General features: G+C 42.2%; 1 protein-coding gene across 2 annotated transcripts in view; it reads left to right on the top strand.

Annotated features, from left to right (window-relative positions):
• Nucleotides 1-21446, top strand: part of dock1 (dedicator of cytokinesis 1) — a 176465-nt gene that overhangs the window by 130206 nt on the left and 24813 nt on the right. For both annotated transcript variants that reach the window (XM_071463032.1, XM_071463031.1), the window contains exons 30-40: nt 2122-2200; nt 3258-3358; nt 8927-8985; nt 9646-9794; nt 10958-11043; nt 11443-11599; nt 12322-12362; nt 12769-12859; nt 15359-15478; nt 16792-16881; nt 17240-17344. In XM_071463032.1, the coding sequence (XP_071319133.1) occupies nt 2122-2200; nt 3258-3358; nt 8927-8985; nt 9646-9794; nt 10958-11043; nt 11443-11599; nt 12322-12362; nt 12769-12859; nt 15359-15478; nt 16792-16881; nt 17240-17344 (1078 nt within the window). The remainder of the gene's footprint in view (nt 1-2121; nt 2201-3257; nt 3359-8926; nt 8986-9645; nt 9795-10957; nt 11044-11442; nt 11600-12321; nt 12363-12768; nt 12860-15358; nt 15479-16791; nt 16882-17239; nt 17345-21446) is intronic.

Raw genomic sequence — 21446 nt, 5'->3', positions numbered from 1 at the left:
AAAAATGACAATCCCACTAAAATCATCACAATTGCAATATGTGCCAAAATAATCGCAATCAGATTTTTTTATATATTTTTTTTTCACATAGCTCCGCCCTACCTGTATTAGTTTTCTTTTTCAAAATATGGAGAGCTTGTTGTAATTGAAAGTGTAATCTAAGAAATTCATAGTGTCAGAATTAGCCAAATAGTTCCCCCAGGCCCCACCCTCACCCCGTTGTGTTATTTATTTATTTATTCATTTTGAAAATGAAAACAGACAATAATCAGCCTCACAGTAATATTTCTCAGCCGGTGGGTGCAGTGGATGGAAACACATTTTAGCATTAGTCCAGTGTTAAGCGTATCAACTATATTGGCATGTTCACAGCTGCAGAAAATTGAGTGAGGTGTACAGAGGGGGAGCCTGTGCTTGTGCAGACAGGATGGTGGTAATAGGCTGTCTGAGTGCTTAGGAGATGGGTGGGAGGGGGGAGGATGGGGGGGTGGGGGGTGGGTCTCCCTCTCTGAGGCCAGAGAGCCAGAGAAATGGACTTCTAATGGCTTATCCAAAGGTGTTCAATGACAGTTAACCTTTCCAGCAAATGATTAAGGTGACTCTTAATATGTATCACACATCGGTCCCAGATAGCATTTAGTCAGCAATGGAGATAAATGCAGGACATGAATATTGTATAGCTTTAAAATACCCCAGATCCCACAGCGTTGTAGTCTCAGCGGTGATGGTTATTCCTGTTCAAGGTCAGTAAGACAGGGCAGAGAGGGAACCCCCAGTCCCGTTTCTACACTAATGAAATTTATACCTTCCAGTAAGCTCAGCTGAGAGGGACCCTCACTGCCACACAGATAACATAAAGTAAGAGACTAGCAGATGATGTGTGAGGAACACCCGATTCCCACAGGAAACCCTGTTGCAACGACAGTTTATCTTAAAACGCGACAAAGGTGGACATCTCTGTTGGAGCTGCCTGTGCAGCAGATGTCTGCTCACCTGTCAGTGTCAGTTACCTGGGCATTACATCTTAATGCTGCTTTATTGCCTGCTCATGAAACCATGATGCGATCCAGTCAAGTGGCATAACAGTTGCCCTTGGTTCACCTTGCCACTTTTTATTGCACATTCTGATGTATCTTCATACGCCGCCTTGGGCAATGATTTTTTGCAGTTTGTTTACTGATTAGTAATTGCATGGAAAAAGCTCAAGACTGAAAAAACCACTAGAGGCTGGGGTGATTGTTCCTTAAATAAAATAAAACAGCTTCTTGAAAATGCTGTGCTCGACATTTTTCTCCTACACTCATGATAAGGGCTTTTTTTTTCCTTAGTGGGTAATTCCTAGAGATTAGTACACACATTGTTGTATGGCTGGATCTGCCATGGAGTGAAGTTAAATAGTAGATGGGCCTCTGACTCTGTAAGTAGCAATCATAATTCCCCTCTAAAAGCTCCATGCCACTTAAGTTATTAACATTTAATTCTGCAACATCAGAGTGGATTAACCCATCAGACAGTGTTCTCATTAAGATCTACTCATTGCATCTTTTTCTCAGAGTGCCTCGAGCTCTTCTATACCTCAGCCTGCCAAAGAGAGAGGCTGAACCTGCGTTTCACCTCTGTTGGAAGCATAATATTTTTCACAAGGACAAACATTCATCCTTTCTGGAAGTGCAAACTACTGTTTTTTCTCTTTTTGTCTGGCTGCATTGTTCTTGTCTGACTAGCAGCTTTAAAACTACAGCTCAGACTTCCAATTACTTGTCATTGTATATTGTGTGCAGTATCTTTTTTTGCATCTTGTAATGCTTGTTTTTACCTACCCAGGGAGAGGCAATGGAAAGTAGCTATCAGCTAAAAATTGTACAAAAGCTTCTCTTCTCTTTAATTGAGGTTAATGATTTTGAACAGGTCTGTAGAAATATGTTTAAAATCAAATGAAAATTAAAAAAAAAAAACTTGAAAAAAGTATAACCTGTGTAACCAACCAGTGACATTTTGTTATGAAATCAAATGTGAAGTTAGAAAGAAAACTATAGAATGTGAAGACCTTTATTTTAAGGTGGGAAAATACTTCTTTCATCAGAAGACTAGATCCAAACAGTTTTCTTCTTATCTTTCCAGAGTGTTCCTTCGGGCCATTAATCAGTATGCAGCAGTGCTGAACAAGAAATTTCTGGATCAAGCCAACTTTGAGCTACAGGTAAGACCTGAATCAATAAAAGCCATTTTTATTATTTTAAACAACCTTGATACCAGCACCCTCCCTCCCCACACTCCCAAAGACAATGTCCTTTTAGTCAAGGCAACACTGGGTTCTCATTTTAAAGCAGTTTTAGAAGAGATGCATTGGTTTTTTTTTTCTTCATGAAAACACTTTGCTGTAGTTTCACACTGAGGCTGTTTTTAATGTTCCAGATGCAGCATTGTTGGACCTTTCTGAAAAGAAAAAAAAAAGATCAGTGAAGGCAGTAGACATAAAAATTGTGGAGCGGGAACATCAGTTACTCTGAAATCGCTCGCAATTTGATGTGCATTTGTGAATATTTTAACCTGCTCCCCCTCGAATAGAGCAACTTTTTCTGCTTCCTTTTCAAATGTTTGACGTGGAATAATGTTAATGCCATCAACAACTAAACTCCTCTGAGCTTTTAAAGTCTTTATGGGTTGAATTATTGTGTTGTAGTGTGACTTATACAGCTGTTTGCTCTCTTTATAGTGTATGAATAAAGCTGTAGGTTTTTCCTTGTTTTAAACTACAGCTCAGTGGTGTAAAGATAATTTATCTGGATACAACCATGAAGTCTTATACAGCCATTTTTACTGTTGTAGCTTAAACACTCACGTATTCAGGCTTATGGCTATTCTCATAAGGAATTGTGTGCTGTGATACATTCTATTTATTATACTCTCTGAAAACTCATCACAAAGAGACTTTTTTTCCTATGTATGCATGCATGGGATATTTGCACAGCTATGAATGATGGTGGCTACAGTAGCACTGCTTTTAGCTGCTGTCTTTGTCTGATTGAGAGTGAGCTCTGGAGGAGGCAAGAGGCCTAAATCTCCAACCTCTCCCTCTATGGGGACAGCTTCTTCCCGCCAAACAAGCGTAGCCATCTCACCTAAAGCTTTTGATTTAATGAAACAGAAGCTTAGGGGAGGTGGTGTATTGAATTATATTGTTGTACAACTGATTTTAGACTATGACTTGCCTCACCACACACTCTTGTCTGTCTCTGTGTCTTTATCTGGGTCAGCTGTGGAACAACTACTTCCACCTGGCAGTAGCCTTCCTCACCCAGGAGTCTTTGCAGCTGGAGAACTTCTCAAGTGACAAAAGAGCCAAGATCTTTCACAAGTGAGTATGAGCTCTCTCTCTCTCTCTCTCTCTCTGTCTCTCTCTCTCTCTCTCTCTCTCTCTCTCTCTCTCTTTCTCTCTCAGTCCACAGGACATCCTCAATGCACACCAACACAGCCCATGCTCCCCTCCCAGCATGAGCAGGCTTTATATAATTCATGACATGGAAGCTCGGGGATGCCCAACTCCCCATGGCTCCAATAGAGGCTGCAATAGTTTTTCACCCTTCTGAACAAAGCAGAACAGCCTCATACTAACTCCAGGGGTTACGGAGAGCACATCTTGTACTCAAATCTCGGGTGTCAGACAAAGTTGGGGGGTCCCCTCTTGGAATTAAGACACAGGTCTTTGGTTTCTCCTCAGAGCATCTCCTCCATAAATTTTTTCCCCTTCTTATTCTCCTAACAGAAAAAAGGGAAATCCCTGAAGTTAAGATATGTATTGTTTCTGAAAGACTGCTCTAAAACCTCATCCTCATTTCAGCAGCAAGTTCAAAGAGCGGTTTCATTTCCCGTTCATCCACTGCCTGCAACTACAAAGAGCCATTCATCTACATTAGTATGTCTCATAGAGTCTGGTAATGCAGCCAAATGTGTAAATGCTTTCTGGGCAGACGTGCAGCATATTGGCTCTCATCTTCATTTGGAGGAGCTTTTGTCACTAAAACATACATCACACTGGCCCATGTTTGACAGAGAGGCCTCTCATTGGTCAGTGCTTTATTATCAGCCCTGATAAACTCCCACACAAACAGCCAAGCACAGTAAACATGACATCTCCAGCCTCCCCTCCCCCTGCCTTTCTCCACTTGTCAGCCTTCCCTGAAAGAAACAGCTGTTTGATTGGCACGCACAAGAACTGCCATTAGGCTAGGAAAGGGTTGATCACTGCCTTGCCATCTCCAGACTGTTTAGTTTACATTCCCACATATGTACACATACAGCCAGGTCGCATCCAGAGAACTGGATCATATACAGGGTTTGTTAGTTTCTCTTACATCCAGTCTTTCTACCTCCACCCACCCACTCTCCTTCTATCTGTCTGTCTCCCTCCACCTACCTCTCACCTTCTGTCTTTTACCTCTCCCTCTGTGCATCCCTTTTCCTTGTGTGCTGGCGCATGAACTGTGAGTCCTGCTTGCAATACCAATTACTGTGCCTTGCTTGGGAGCAGAGAACAGAGGGGTGAAATCAGAGGAGTGTGGAGCTCTGCTCTTCAGCGCTCTGCGTCGGCTTCTCTGCTGCGTCACATGTGTCAACTGGTGCTGTTTGTAAAGTTCTGGTCTATTACTGGAGTCTGTGGGATTCTCATTTCCTTCTCACTTAATCAACCAGGACACTGATGACAGAGTAATATGTCTTAATAGATATGTACTGCGTGGCCTGCACAGGAGGATAAATGTGTGTCTTTACTCGTGTGTGAAAGGACGATTCAGATTTTTCACAATCTGGTTATTTTCACAGCTTTGGCCACTGTCAATAACGTACTTAATTACTAATCGTTAATTACTAATCTATCTGGGGAGACTGCAAGGTACATATGGGTCAAGAAACATTAGCAGATCAACATGAGCAGTTTAAATAAACCTCCAGGGAAGCCAAATGTACTTAGAAGAGAGAATAATTCCTTCTTTGTTCTACTTTGCTCTGGTGTTCAGTTTTGTTGTGCAGTGAAGGAATAAGACTGACATGTAAGCTGTTTATTTTCTGTGGTTTAGATAATTTGGCTAAACTATGATTTTGCTATGTTTCTATACTTCAGCAATGACTTCAATGAACACACTGTTATCATGAGCGTTACAAACAATTCACAAAACGGCAAAAATATAAAGATGTAAAAAAAACAAACAAACAAACAAATAAACAAACAAACAAACAAACAAAAACCATACATTTTCATCTGACTGTTCATGTAGAAGGGCTATGGCCAGAGCCCCACATACACACTCAGAGCTGGAGAAATGAGCATGCAGCAGTGTCATTGTCATGATATCCACGTGCAGTATGAGTGATGAAGAGAGGGAGTGTCATATTGTCAGGTTTTGTGAATATCTCACACTTCCTTTGCTTTTGGCTTTGATCACATCTCATCTGTTCTTACAGGCCACTACCTGTCAGTCACTTGAGTGTGTGTGTTTTCTTTTCTCTCTTGCTGTATCTGCCACTCTGTCCGTATTATTCTTTTTGTACATCTCCTCTGTTTCCATCACCTCATGCCTCCACATCCATCTCCTCCTTTTGCCTCTCAATCTTGCTCTTTGCCCTGTGACCCAGTTTCATTACACAGCACAAGCTGCTGAGAGCCCCACATCCACTCCCGGCTCGCCGCTGTCCCCCTGTATACACGTTATTCTTAGTTAACCTCACCGAGAGCTTTCCACCCCTCGGCTGACAGGTACGTGTTGTAGGTCCTGACAGCCGGCAGTCATAGCTGCCTGTCCCATTGCCTATAGGAGTGTGACAGAACAGCACCCTGCATCTGTCTCCGCTCAGACGAGGATGTGATGCTCCCTGCCCAGAAGTGGAGACACAAACCCACACCATGCTTCCTCTGGTGCACATACATGCTGTGATGCTGGGAGCACATACACACAGATATGTGCAGGAATAAATTACAAGACAGACATAGAGTTGTATATTATAGTGTGGATGACAAGCCAGAACAGTTGAAGATGTAATGCATTACCATTTCTTTTCTTTTTTTTTTTTGCATGCAGCTTTACAGTAATTTGTAGAGGCAGGCATCTATTTAAATTTTATCATCTTGCCAATACTCTGCCTAAAGATCAATCCTTGGGCTTTGCAACACTCCTCCCTTTGACAGCTAAATATGGTAAAGTGTTTTGATCTGGCCAGGCTGCAAAGAGGTGACGCAGCGTCTTTGTTAAGAGTTATTTCGATGCTCGTCTTCTCTGTGTCAAAATATATTAGTGTGTCTCTGTGCAATATTGGCAACTCAATCGATTGGGTTTCAGAATTGCGTCAGGGCTGTGTGAAAGAGAATCTGAAGGGATATTAATTAGAGGTCAGGATGGATGTCACGCTCAGACCTCACACTCTCATCTTTTTGTACTTCTCTACAATGTCACGCAAGGTGTTCTGTCACTGGTGTGCCATGAAGAGGAGACAGAGGTGTCACTGTACCTCCATCAGTCACTCAGTGGGATAGTCTGATGTCAGATGAGCCTGATTCTCGGCATGGGCAAACTGTGCAGCCGCCTGCAGCGCCGCCATCTAGAGAGGGGGGGCGTGAGACTGGAGGGAGGAAAAAATTACTGATTACTCTGACACCACATTAACTTTAAAAGAAGAGGTTAGGAAATCTACTTTGCTGACCCTGATTGTGCTGATGTTGTCTTAAAGGTCCCATATTGTATAAAGTGAGATTTCCATGTCTTTTTGTAATTATAAGGCAGGTCAAGCGATAATAATACTGTGAAAGTATCAAAGCCGTTTAAATGAGCCGTCAGGACTTCTGTTACCTTGTGACGTCACAACAAAGCAGTCAACGCTCACAGCCACACCCTAAGCCCTGCCCACCCAGACTCACCCATTCCATCTTGCAGGATTTGGCTTCTCAGAGTGTTTAACTGAAATCTGCTGTATTTTTATGCAGTCACTCAGAAAACAGTCAGCCAATCAGTCGGTGAGCCAATCAGAAGAGAGGCTCAGCACCTCTCTTCTTATTGGCTCACCCACCTGATGTTACTAGAGCTCCAGAGAGAAGCCTGAGAAATGCAAACTACTTTGAGATGGTTTTGGTACTTAAAACCACAAATATATCTTCTGATGGATATCAAAACTTCAAATAAAACACCGGAAAAATGTAAAATATGGGACCTTTAAAATAGAAGATGTTTTGCGCATAATTCTTTTAATTCTTTGATGTTTATTCATTTGAAAAAGCAGTGCACATGCATTAAAGTGTTGCATGCCTTCAACTGATCATACTGTGCTATTGATGCATGCCTTAACTTAGTGGATGTTAGAATGAGTGAAACCAGCAGTGCATCTATACAAGTACACAAACACACATACTTGCTACACTTCATTTTGAAAATATGCTCTAGAATAGAAGCAAAATAGGTGGTTCATACTCACCAGTTCACAGCTTTTCAACCAAAGAAAACAATGGTCCGGATTAATGTTTAAACACATTATAAACCAGTGGGTAAGGCAGCACAGCAGTTATTTATCAGATTGAACTTCTTTTTGGTTTAGCAGCCTGGTCAGCCACACAGCCTGGCTGAAGGTAGAGACTGTGATGCTTTGGCACTGCTCCACTACAGAGCCACAATATTGTGGTTCAGTGCAGTTATTCCCTACGGTGAACCAGCAGTGAAAATACATCTGATTACTTCTCAGCAGGCAATGGTGCAGCTAAAGTGTACCATACCAGGCCAGTGGTAAGAGGGTGCAAACAGTCAGAAATAGCTCTCTCGGGACTGCTGTCTTCATTGTGTCCACTGTATTCTTGATCTTAAAACAGCTCCAGGCTTGAACTTACTCTATTTTCTTATCCATCTGTTTTGAGAGAACTGAGGCCATTACTTTTGTTTCATGTGATCGGTTTCACAGAAACTCACTTTCTGCCTCTCTGCCCACTATTTCCACTTCTCTTAGTCTCTCCATCATTCACTGTCTGTCTCCCCCTCTCTGTCCTTTCCACTTCACTGTTTGTCCTCTCTGTGACCGGGGACAGCATGGCAGGCGGGGAGACGGGTCCCGAGGTGCCACGGAGATTGGTTCATGACCTAGACATGGCAGAGCTGACCAGCTTATAAGCCTTCATTTGTAAAAGCTAGACAAAGAGTCGGACAGGGAGTGATGGTTCAGGCTTCTTTTGCAAATCTTTGTTCTATATAACGGCTCTTGACACAACAAGTTGACCTTAGAGAACTAGTACCAACAAAGACTGTCTGATCAAACACTTTGCCTCATGTCATCTGTGGTGTTCAAATCCACAAAGAGAAGAGAAGATAGACCACAGCTGACAGTCCGCAGACTGCATGTATGCACAGTAATGAGTTTTGTTTAAATATTCTCATTACGTGATTGTGTAATTGTTGACATTTATACATAGATTAATTTTACAGTATTTAGCTGGAAAAGAAAACAGGAAACACACGTATACGATCTTTAGTTTGGCCACTGCACTTACGGACCTCAGTGGGCCTATAGCAGCTGTCACTCAATTGTTGTGTTGCATCCCACTTTGTCGAGCTTTATTTGTTGTGCTGTTGTGTCCCTGCTGGAGGCTTGTTTTGAAGAAGCTTGTTTTTCAGCATCTAGATTTTGTGTTTAGTTTTTTTCCCCCTAGTTTTTTGGGTTCATTCTCGTTCTCTTTGCTCCTCTCATTTCTCTGACATTGACTTTGGATCTGGTGTCGGCGGCACAGCCAAAACAGTCATGTTTGTTCAGCATTAGAGGCTCTAGTCTGCATACATAAAGTTATATGCATTTGAAAGCACTGTTTTGTATTGTTATAGTATTCACCGAGTTTACCCATGAATCCATGCTGTGATTTAACTTAAGCTTGTGTAACTTTCTTATCCTGCTTGTGTTTCAGGTACCAGGACATGAGGAGACAAATCGGCTTTGAAATCAGGGATATGTGGTACAATCTCGGTAATTTTACCAACTGTTTTGTCAATATTTTCAGTTTTGCTTTCATGTAACCAAAAATAAATAAATAAATAAACCAGATTCTTTTTCTAAATGAATTCACTGTTAAAGATCAATCGTACAAACTCAGCAGCAGCAGTTGACGTGTTGATTTCTCAATTAGTCTTTATGAGTATCTGCCAGCTAAGTACCTTCACAGTCATTACAAGTCAACCCAGCTAAATATAGACAATCATGTGTTAATTAGCTTTATGTTGTGTGATGAGAGAGACTCAGCAGTCAAGCCTCGATGGAAGGAGAGTAGTACAGGGATTGGGCACCTGTGCCTCCTTTACGATTCTCTCATTGTAACTTACACCATCTGATCCTTTAATTAGAGCTTTCCACCAGATTAAATTGACTCATTCACTGGGTTTTAATGAGCCCCTTGCTGTTTTTTTACACAAGGTATTTGGTTTAAAGTTATTTACCGCATGATTGTCATGGAGAAATCTGACGAGAGGAGACTTAATAAACACCGGGAGCCAGATTTGTGTTGCATTTGCTACAAACAGTTACTTTTAAATCTGCAGAACAGAAAGGATTATTCATGCCCTGTTAAGAGCAGCTTGTTTCGCCCAAACTGAAGTGTATATATATATGTATTTTTTTTTTCTCTCTAAGGGCCCCACAAGATAAAATTCATTCCAGAGATGGTGGGTCCTATCCTGGAGATGACGCTAGTTCCTGAGATCGAGCTGCGAAAGGCCACCATCCCCATCTTCTTCGACATGATGCAGTGCGAGTTCCACTTCACGTGCAGCTTCCAGCGGGTGCGTCTTCCCAAACAGGAAATAACTGTAGCAAAACGAGACTGGACAGAAAAGTAGAGTAATATTAGAAGAGTAATGAAAAAAAAAGGGCTTTATGAAAAGCAGTGGGTGATGGTTTCGCAGTCAACAGTGCAGGGGGATAGCCCATCTGAGAGAAAGTTTCATAGCCAAAAGCTAATTCTGCAAATCTCATTTTGTTGTGCTGCGATTATCAACAGCCACGGTAAGTGGAAGTTAATGTTATGCCTCGTTACAGAGCAAAATTAAGCCTTTCTGCATGAGGAAATCCGTTTGGCTACAGCTGCTCCGCCATAAGATGTCTTAGGCACTTCTCTGCTTTGTGATATTTATGTTTGCTCCCAAAGTATGTGATGCTTATTGTACTTGTGTCAAATTATAGAGCTACACAGTGACTTCCAATGCCTCTGCTAGCCCCATAGAAGTCCTGTGACGACAGTGGCAGTTAAAGCAACATCCTTCTCTCAGATCATCCCTGCCAGTAGTGCAGTCTGTTTGGGGTGGGAGGGTGAGGGAGTGGCACTAATTAAGTCAATGTGTCAGTCAGGATCTGGCTCATTGGAGGTGAGTGCCACTTTCTCATTCTTTCCATGTAGTGAAATGTGATCAATTTCCCTGTGGCCTGACCTCTTTTTATTCTGTAACCCAGTATTATTCCCTTTTCTGGGTGTGTATTGTAAACCCTTAATTTAACAGAGAGCAACATTTATATCTTGTCCTTCTCGACTGCACTCTCCATTCTCGCTCAGGTTTTGTGCCTTGCCAACACACAAGCACATCAGGAAGTCAATGTTGTGGTACAATAAAACCTGTTTTTTATACAGCTGTTGCATACAAATATGGGCGTGTATCACTGCCAGAAGCTACAGCAACATTGAGAAGTAAGAGGGGAATGTGTCTCATGATGTGGCCCTGTCCTGTAATCAAACCAAATTATCACAGATAAAGAAGAGCTTTAATAACGAACAGAAAATACCAGCCCACAGCCAGCCGGGCTGCAAGAGAGTGATGATAAAAGTCGGAGCAGAGATTCCCTCAGCCAAGCCCTGATGCAGAGAGCGAGCAAGAGTGAGACAGGGAGATGGCGTTAATGAATTGAAAAATTAGCTACACTGATTATTTACGCCTGCTCTGTCTAATTGCAGTTTGAGAACGAGATCATCACCAAGCTGGATCACGAGGTGGAGGGGGGCCGCGGAGACGAGCAGTACAAAGTTCTCTTTCAGAAAATGTAAGTGCTGATTAATGGGCAGGATTACGCCTGAGCTTCTCACAAGTCAGATAATGCTAATTGCAACATAGCACTCCTCAAAATAATCGCAGCGTGCTGATGATCACACGACTTCTCATCGCAGTTTTGCTTATGTGATATTTGCTGTCAGTGCACTCGGATGCTAACTTTGCTTTAATAGGCTAAAAAAGAATCTTTCCCCAAATCCTTAGAGGCAGAAGTTTGACATTTTAAACAGTTGAGAAAAAAAAATCTCTTGTACATGCTTCACATTTGTTTTTCTCTCTGCCCCCGGCTTCTCTTACTTCACATTCATAACCACGTGTCACACACAAAAATTCACTGCACCACCACCACCACTCCAAACAAACACAAAACACACACACACACACACATTAGTTTACTGGAGCACTGCAGGAAGCACAAGTACTTGGCCAAGAGCGGCGAGAACTTCGTCACTCTGGTGGTTCGTCTGCTGGAGAGGCTGCTGGACTACAGGACCATCATGCACGATGAGAACAAGGAAAACCGCATGAGCTGCACTGTCAACGTGCTCGTAAGATTGCTACTCTGATTCCCCGAATACACACAAGTTCAGCAAATGTGAACCCCCCTGCATGCAAGACACGTATAAAGCACTCCAACAGGCAACATCTGTATTATCAACACCCAGGCATCGTTCATAGGCTATTGTTGTCGATAAAGTGACCATGATGACTTGCGATTACCCACAGGCAGGAAACAATAATGCCCACCTCCACATGTCACAGTGCATTAGGATGTTATCACAGCAGCTCACCTGAAACACCTCGCCTCTGTGAAGTGACATTTCACCAGGGAGCAACCAAAATGTCAGTTTTCCTTCACGTGACTGCCGGCACTGAAAAGACCACAGCCCTATGCCCTATATCCAGCATTTAACTGAGTCATGTTCTCTCAGTGCTGTGTTGCGTGGTGTAAAATATAAGTTGTCAGTTTTGGCCAGGAGAGCAGTGTGACAACCTATCGTTGTGCTTCTCACGTCAGCCATTGTTGTTTTTCTGCAGTAGATACGTGATGTTTGCCTGCTGCAAACCAGTAGGTTGTTGTTTATCCATCACACAGCTAAAATATAGTTCCTTGAAAAATATTATAAAATAATCTGCAGTCCAGCGATTTCTAGTTATGCATTGTCAGCATGATACACTGAGCCTTTGTAAACAGTAATATATTGTTGTCAGGGGAAATCTATGAACCCTTTAAGCATATTTTAATGGCTTTTCTTTTTCCTTCCTGCAGAACTTTTACAAGGAGATAGACAGAGAGGAAATGTACATCAGGTAAGACCCAGCCTTCTGTCTGCATGTATGTTCAGATTTCCAGATATTCAGGCCTTTCTAGATGTTTTACACACACAACTAAGGTGCATTACACGCTGTACATAAGAAGACTCGATGACATTTAGTTGAGCAAATTTTTTAACTACCAAAAGACATTTTGGCTCCTTTCCTCCTGGCTGCACACCCCCAGAGGTTCCAGAAAAAAAATATTTGATTTTGCAGAAATACGTTTCCATTTCCACAATCTCGCCAGTCAGAGTTTTCCATCTGTCTGTCAAGCATTATTTGAGGTAAAAGAGGGCTGTCAGGACACATCTGTCTAGCAGAGTTAACTTTCTGTCTGTTGTTAAAAGTGTGAGAGGCCCTTTCCAGGAATGACCCATAAATCACTGCTGTTTCCTGCCAGGTACCTGTACAAGCTGTGTGACCTCCACAAAGAGTGTGACAACTACACCGAGGCTGCCTACACTCTGCTGCTGCACGCCAAACTGCTCAAGGTACACAGACACAATACCAACAACAAATAGATGTGGAAGCGCGCTCTCCAAAATACTTCAAACAGCACAGATCACAGAACCCAAACCCACTCCAGCTATTGTCAGGCAGATGGCATTTAACCTCGGGCATTAAACAAGCGTGTGTTTGAATGTGTACAGGACTGAGGGCGATAGGTCGGCCTCCCTTTAATCCTGCGGTGGCATGAGATGGCTGCTAAAAGGACAGATTTGCTGAGCAGCATCTTTTACAGCTTGGGTAGCCAGTGCTAAGTTCAGCTAGTATCTGATCTTTTCCTGGAAATAGCGAAGAGCTTGTTCAAAGCAGAAGAAAAAGCACATGCAGCTACCTGAGGTGCTTGGAGATAAAGGTGCACTTTCACTTCACTGTCCTCTTTGTCAGCTGGAAATGAGGAATCTTCTACTGTAAATCACATAGTTCAAGGCCCCTCGGGTTGAATGTGGAAAAAGGGGGTGGTTTCTACCACACTTTCAGGCAATGATATCTTAAATTAGATACATAAATATTTATAAGCTATTATGAAGCATGCCTCTTCGGATTTCACCTTCTTGTAAATGCAGACCTGCTCTCCACCTCAAAAGCTTCTGTCTCCAGCCAAAAATATTCCACACCCTCACACAAAAGCCTGCAGTGTCTATTCCCAGGCAGGGTTTGGTACAGCCTGAGTTTGGATTTGTTCCTCTCTTCCTTTTAACCAGAATGGTTGCACCCGATATCTCATCTGCATTTGCATAAATAGCTGCCTGTTTCAGCCTTTGTACAGGTCCCGACAGGGGAGCGCAGACTGTGACTGAGTCACATTTTCCTCGCTGAGCAGTCACAGCAGCACTTGCAGGACTTGTTTGTGTTATTATTATTTTAATTCTGCTCATCTGGCAGCAGCTGTGGCATTCCTGATCACAGCACACCTTCAGAGAAGGACTCATAATTATTTAAAGGAAATTGGTTAATTTTGTTCCACCAGAGTATGGATGAATCCTTTCATCTCCAATAAGCTCTCCTAGGTAATCTCTGTCCTCCTTTTGTGTTCGCACACAGGCTCGTGTAAACAAGCTTGAATGAGGATGAATGATGGATACATAATTCTGCGGCCGCCACCACTTACACAGTAAAAATCAGCTGCTGTAGTAATAAGCAGTCATCCAGCAGAGTACCTGCCGCAGTATAATAACAGTTGATGAATTTACATCACTCTGGGTATTGTCAGAGATGCATCAGCACTTTAGTTTTGTCGATGCAGGGTCACTGGCCATCCATGAATAAACAGAGATCCTTTTACCATCTAGATGCTGCAGTCCAGCTGTAAAGGAATCAATAGCCTAATCCGAAGTCTCCCAACATCCCTCTTCAATACACAGCAACAATGTGCAGAGCAATTACTTTTTTCACCCATCTCCAGCGCAGGATATGCAAATTTCCTGGCTTTGCTATTCAAATGTGGCCCTCAGACTTAACTTGGTCAGATTTTTCTCAGCGATCTTAACTTCCTCAGGTTACTCTCAACACTACAGAATCCCAATTAAAGCCAGCTGGTAATGAATCAGTCCTGGCAGGATGCACAGGATTATGCTTCCTCGACACAGAGGCCAATCAGATTGTCAATCTCCCCCAGTAAGCCAGGCTGCTCCAGCTTTTCAGAAAGCTCATTATTCTCCATGCAGGCTAAAGAAAAGGTATGATGGAGTGCACAGTCAGCACAAAAGGCTACCCCTCCATTCTTGTTGTGTTGGGGTTTTTTTTTCATCATTCTTCCTTATCTGACGTTATGTACAAAATCAAGCAGAATATGTAATGAAGGATTACGCTGCTGCATGACTCAGTTGTATCTGATGTTTAGTGTTAATGCAAGCAGAAGTGATGCTCCCCCAGTTCACAGGATTGGATCGTGATTTAGTTAAAGAGATGGTTTAAAGATACAGTAGTTTTGGGGAATTTGACCTTTTTGAATTTTTCCCATTTTCCCAGAGTCAGAAACTAATGAAAGCCTCAGGACAGACCTTTTTATGCATTTGGTTTAGTCTCAAGTTATGTCAAACAGCAGTATTAGGCTATGAGTGTCTATGGGATCAAATAACACAATCATGATCCCATAGGCATCCAGGAATTGAGCAAAACAAAGCAAGTCAGCCAGTTTTCCCAAGATTTGTCTGAGGGGAGGCCCACAGTCTCAGACTCTCAACCCCTGCTATAATCTAATACTGGCTAATAGTATAACAGCAAGTATTAGCTACACAAAGCTATGAATTGCACTGATGCTCTCTCTGAACCATTCAATATGTATTGACGCCTGTTTCATTGCTTAAGTCTCAAGTTCCCATCTTGCCCTGCCAGAGCGCAGGGCAGCCTTAAAGAGAATTACACATCAGTCTCACCCATTTGCATTGGCTATAACTCAGTGATTGATTTCTTGTCACTTGTTCCCCGTTTGCTCTGTATTGTATTGCACAGTGTTGACCCCAATGCTAACTTGTCCTCTGTAGTGGTCGGACGAGCAATGTGCAGCCCACCTGACCCAGAGAGACGGCTACCAGGCCACCACTCAAGGACAGCTCAAGGATCAGCTCTACCAGCAGATTATCAATTACTTCGACAAGGGCAAGGTAAGACACACACACACACACACACACACACACACACACACACACACACACACACACACACCACACACACACACACACACGTAATTGTGGGTATAATCATGATAAATCCTGGACTCTGAGGATGTTATTTTTAGATGCTGTCATCTCTGTTAAATACCGCTTCTGGCCCGAGAAGGCAGGTTTTGAAGAAGAGATGCTGAATATAAGTTTTCTATTCCCTGGCTACAGAGCGGGGATTGTAAATAATCCTCCTCTTTTAGCTGATGCACTTATGAGCGAAGGCACATATCAGATGGCACAAGCATTAATGTGGCTCTTTTGTGTTGTCTCAAAACCTTTTTTTTCCCCCCCGCTCTTCTCTCCCACTGTCCTTCCATCTCTTTTTCCCTCTTACCACTTCAGAGCATTCATGTATACCAACTGTGGATTGTGATGTGAAGAGCAGGTCATTCATATGTGCCTCAGATATGGTTGCTGTGCTATTCCTCTACACTCTTCATGTTTTATTCCTGAGGAGAAAAAATGTGTTTTTTTCCCAGCCTGTAAACTGGGCTTGGAATGGCTCTGCAGAACTGCAGCCAGAGCTTCTCAGAGATGATGTCCCAAGGCTTTGCATGTGTCATCAGTGTTGGGGTGCAACCGCCGCTCTTGGTTCTCTAGCCAACTGTCACTCAACAGGATATGGCAAGGGAGAGACACAACAAATTGAAAGAGCCTTGGATAAACTTCCACACACAAACACACCAGAGTGATCAGGAAGTATAACAGTGGCTGCAAGAATACATCGACAGCCCCGAGAGGGCAGTATCAACTGAGGACAGTTTCTAAGAGTGTCACCGGAGTCATCCAGAACACAGTCCCAGATGGTGCTGCCACCGCTGCTCTCGCTGATGGCAGGCTGATCTGAGTAGCAGTCTGGATCCAGTCCACTTCCAGCCTGACCCAGATCAGCTCAGCCCAATCTATTCTGTCAGGGAGCCTCTTAGAAGCCTTTCAACATGTTCAAGTGGCTTGCACATATCTGTGACACCACTCCACTTCGCTGGATGAGTCTCGAGGGGAAATGCATCACTGTCATAAATCTGCTTCTCCCAAGAGTATGACATTTGAGTTTTAGTGTTTTACATCAAAAAAAGGAAATAGTATTGACGTGATAAGAAGAATTCACATTTATTTATTTTCAAAAAGGCTTACACCATTGCCAGGGAGAGATCATTTGTGTTGTTCAGCTGGCAGAGAAGCAATGTTTTATCTCAGCTTGAATCTTGATAATTGATTCATTTACTTACTGTCTCTGTTTATGTGCCCAATAGATGTGGGAGGAGGCAATCATTCTGGGAAAGGAACTGGCTGAACAGTACGAGAATGAAATGTTTGACTTTGAGCAGCTCAGTGCATCTTTGGTAAGTAATATATGTTTTGTTGAGCTGCTCTTCAATGTTAAATCAAAAGAGTAATTCCAGTATATGGACTATCACTCCTCATTGATATGAAAGATACATAACAAGTTGTTTTTTAAGAGAGAAAAAGAAGACTGCAATTTGTTTATTTTATTCATTTACCCTTTATATAAGCAGCAAAATCTCACTGAGATGAAAATAACTTGTTCATGTTCTTGCCCTTATCCAAGAATGGCAACAACAAGATAAACCAGATGATGCAAAACAAGACAGAAATGCATGTGTAGATAAAGGATCATTCAAAAGCAAAAATACCAGTGTCTCCCATGCCACTAAAGCTTACTGTTTTATCCCCCAACAGAGGAAACAGGCCCAGTTCTATGAGAACATAGTGAAGGTGATCCGGCCCAAATCAGACTACTTTGCCGTAGGCTATTACGGCATGGGCTTCCCCTCCTTCCTACGAGTGAGTACACACATCAGCGTGCATCTCCCACAACTCTCAGCACCCTGCACTTGGCTGAAAGCACCGCGTGGGTGAGCCACTTGTCAAATCGGATAATCAATAGGTTTACTGGCGCTTGCTTATTTCTCAGCCTCGGCCATCAATGCATACGTGTTAGACACGTCCAGCTCCCACTGGGTTTTGTTGCTTTGGCAGGTCTGACTTGTTCAACATCCCACCTGGTCTGGTTTTCACTTCCTCACTAACACAGAAAACAAACTGTGAATCATTACTGTGACGCACTGTAGAGTAAATCCAGGATAATGTGCTGGATGGATGCCCTTCAGTGTGGGAAAAGTGGGTCTCTGTGAGTTAAAAAAAAAAATCCCTCTAGCCTCCTCCTCTCTCATTCATGGTCTACCTCCTTAATATGTCTCTGATATCTGTCTGTTTTTAGCTTACACTGTAGTTAAGTCACTCTGTCTGCTGGTCAGCAGGTTATTCCTAAAAAAGAAAAAGAAAAAAAAGAAAAAGAAAAAAAATCCCACAAAAGCCATCATTGCAGGACATGGCTATAAAAACTGCGGCACCCAGGAGAATGATGACAAGAATTGACCCGGCCTCGTTCGCCCAATCAAAAGGCCGATCACGCTGCAAACCCTGGCTTTAATTCCATTACCTGAACTTCAGCTGAACACCCTTTTCTCCACACCGTGAGCGTGGTCTGCATCACAAGGTGTCCCAGCCCCACCCGCCCAACAAAAACCATGCACCCAGTACAGGGAAAGAAAGTGATATGGTCACATTGTAAATTGCTTTTGGTGGCTGCTGAAAAAAGGGTTATATTCCCAAAAAACATCCAGGTCTACGCTTGTTTGTACAGCTGGAGCTTTACTCCAAATTTTGAGTAATCATCTCAAAGTCTGTTTATAACCCCCACCAAGTAGACTTGGCTGCCAAACCTGAGCTGATCTGTGTTTCCCCTCCAAATGTCCTGTTCTGGCTTCACTCCAATCTGATCACAGCTTATCACAAATTAAATACGTGTTTAACATGAGTGTTGATATCTCCTCACCGGCCTAATTCAGTGTCTGAGCTGCTACTGTGCTCTGTCTGTGAAGGCTGTCCTGTTCTGTCCACATATCAGATTTTATTTCAACAGAACATTTTCACCGATGTAGGAATCACTCTGCGATTTAACATTAACTCGCAGCATTCTGACGAAGGAGGATTTGTTTACTTTTAATTTATTCCCTGTTACAGCTGTTTTTAGGCTGTCATCTGGCACACTGCTGAAGGCGTTGTTTTCCTCTCTCTGAGAAATTCAGACCGTTTTTATCACACACAAGCAACACACTTCAATGGCCCCAAAGGTGTGCATGGAAGAAGATAATGTGAAAGTCCAGTTTGAAGTGCGGTGATCCCCTGATCATATCCTTTTCATTCTATTATGAGGAACAGCCATTTCACAAGGGTCTTTTGCTACTTTCCGATCTCCATGTGCCCCTCCTAACCTCTTTCATCTGGCAGGGCAGAAACTCCATTACAGACAGGGCGAGCTGCACTGGCCTAATCTAACTGGCTATTTAAAAAGCCTTAGAGGACAGCCGTCAGTTCTCTTTTATTCTCTCTTTTTATTCTTTCTGCAGCAGTTTGACCTTACCTGAAGTAACCATGGAAGCAGTGTGTAAGGTCGTCTTTTCCAGTAGGAATCTGCACTTGATTTACCCATTTATTGTTTTGCTTTTTTATGAAATCATGGGTTCCCTAATGACACATCTGATACAAGGTAGTGTAGTTATTTTCCATCATATTAAGTATCGTATAGTATGAAGTGTTATTGAATGAATACAGTAAAAGAGATATAGAGCAAATCAGTTGTTGGACATAATGGGTCTCACAGTGTCCTGTTAAAAGAAGAGATGATCCAATACCATTTTTTTCTTTCCTGATACTAATTCTGATACCTGAACTTGTGTAACGGCCGATACTGAGTAACAATCTGATACCATTACGTTAAAAAGAATTTTCATATGGTAATGATGGCTCAGGTTAAATCTTTTAAATCCACAGAATCTTTTCTTTATTATCTGATTTGACAAAAACAATAAATGTAGGAATAATAATTCCTACAGGAGGTTGTCCTTACACCAGCACCACCCCTCCAAATTAAAGCCTTGCATACTGTACAGTTAGCTTTTTGACTGGCGGGAAAAAGTTGTTGCCAGTTGCTGAGAACAGATTTCCAGGAAAGCTGCAGTTTAGTCTGGGTGTGAAACTATGAAGTTTCTTAATAAATTCTGTGGTATCGGATCAGTGCATAGAATCGCACACTCACCAATACCTAATACAGTATTTTCTGCAGTATCGGGCCATTTCTGGTCCTAGTGCTGGTATTAGGGCAACTTCAGTTAAAAGGGCTCTGGATTTGTACAGCCTCTTGATTTATTTCATAATTGTGCTGAGAGATTCCAGTGTGTTCATGTATATGTTACTAATTAAGATAAATATAGTGTGGAGGGTATCTGTTTGTGTTGCAGCATGGCAGTGTCCTCAGGGAAAAGTAAGTTATGTGAGAAAATCAATACTCTTGATAAAGGTTTTTTGTATCCAACCCCCTTAAGAATTGATTTTATGTAAGTGCTTAATTCAGCTGCTTATGATTTATTAGTTGTTAATGTGGTTAGACACTAAGGTACTTGCTAATTGTAAAACGCTGCAGATCATGTCATTTGTTTAGCTCTGCAGTCGCAACTAACCCCAGTTATCATCTTTCTGTGTAGTTGTGTGTGTGAAAACCCGGTGTTTTTGGTTTGCTTCTATCACTGGGGACTTTTAGAGACTGTTAAGTTCTGCTGTTACTTGCAAAACAATTATTATAAAGGCAGGCACAGGATATAGATATGAAGTCATAATCTCAACCTTGAAAGTCACAATACCTTGTCAACAAGCTATGGAGCAGGACGGAAAGCTTCTGCTGTATCTGTCTGCTCTGTAAAGAATCCTGAGTTGTTTTCAGCTTGTAGAAACATTAAAGGTATTCTCAGTATTTCAAAGACAGACCGCTACAATTGTTTCCCTCATTTTACATCCAGTCGACGTATTTCTCCTCCTCTCCCTTCTCTTTCTCTCAGCCCTGAACTTAACTTAACCGCCGTATTGAGTTCCCTGAGAGCGCTCAGCTTAAAGAGCAGCTGAGGGTGTGTGAAAGTTGGTTTGAAATATGTATCTTAACGCGCGACATTTGGAGATGCTTGGATATGAGCTGCCATGTTCTATCATTCAAACTGTTCCTCAGACGGACCCCTGAGCACACTGAGGGGAAAGGAAGGAGCGTTCCCGGCTCATACATTTTTAGGACCACTCTGTGCACTGTTCTCATCTAATTTATTTTTGTTTTCAAGTAAAACAAAGTGACCTTTTTATCCGACTGTGTGTCAGTTAAACCTTATCTGATTCTGCAGTAGATTTAAAGGAAACGTTCATACATTTTATACAGACATTTTTCTGGCAAACACTTTCTGCCAAGAGGTTGAAACACTGATATTGCATTAGTTTTCCCCCCATACATTACATTACCCATATTAAAATACCCATACATCTTTCAGTCTTGCTGCTGGCATTTCAAAGGAGCTTAAATCTTCACTATGTTACATTTGAACTCAACAGCATCACAGCAATATGAACTTTTGCTGCTTTGTCTCTTGATTGTATGAAATTGCTTTTTTACCCACTAGCCGAGAAAGAAAAGACCATTTTAGCAAGAATTATTATCTAAATGACAGTTTTGGGTTTTGGTTTTTTTTTGCTAGCGTGTGTTTTAAGCTAAGAATCCTGACATAACTGTAAACATGACCAGAATGCTCAACAACATAATGTAAATCTGCTGTCCTCTTATGAATAATTACACAGTAGTGCAGTGATGGGAAAAAAAGATAAGGTCTCCTCCACCAGTATGATTTAGAGAAAAGAAAAGGACAAATCTCGGAAAAATTTATGTCAAAATCGGTTGCTCACCAGCTGAAAATTGCAGCAACGTATTGTCAGGCAGATTGAGCAAAATCTCCCGCAGTTGAAAGGGATGGCTCTGGAAAGCAGCGTTCTTTAGTCAACTTATCCATCA

Source organism: Trachinotus anak, unplaced genomic scaffold (assembly GCF_046630095.1).
Source record: "Trachinotus anak isolate AG129_WGS33_773 ecotype Australia unplaced genomic scaffold, CSIRO_AGI_Tana_v1 ptg000025l, whole genome shotgun sequence".
NCBI classification, from domain to species: Eukaryota; Metazoa; Chordata; class Actinopteri; order Carangiformes; family Carangidae; genus Trachinotus; species Trachinotus anak.
This window is presented reverse-complemented; position numbering and strand designations above follow the sequence as displayed.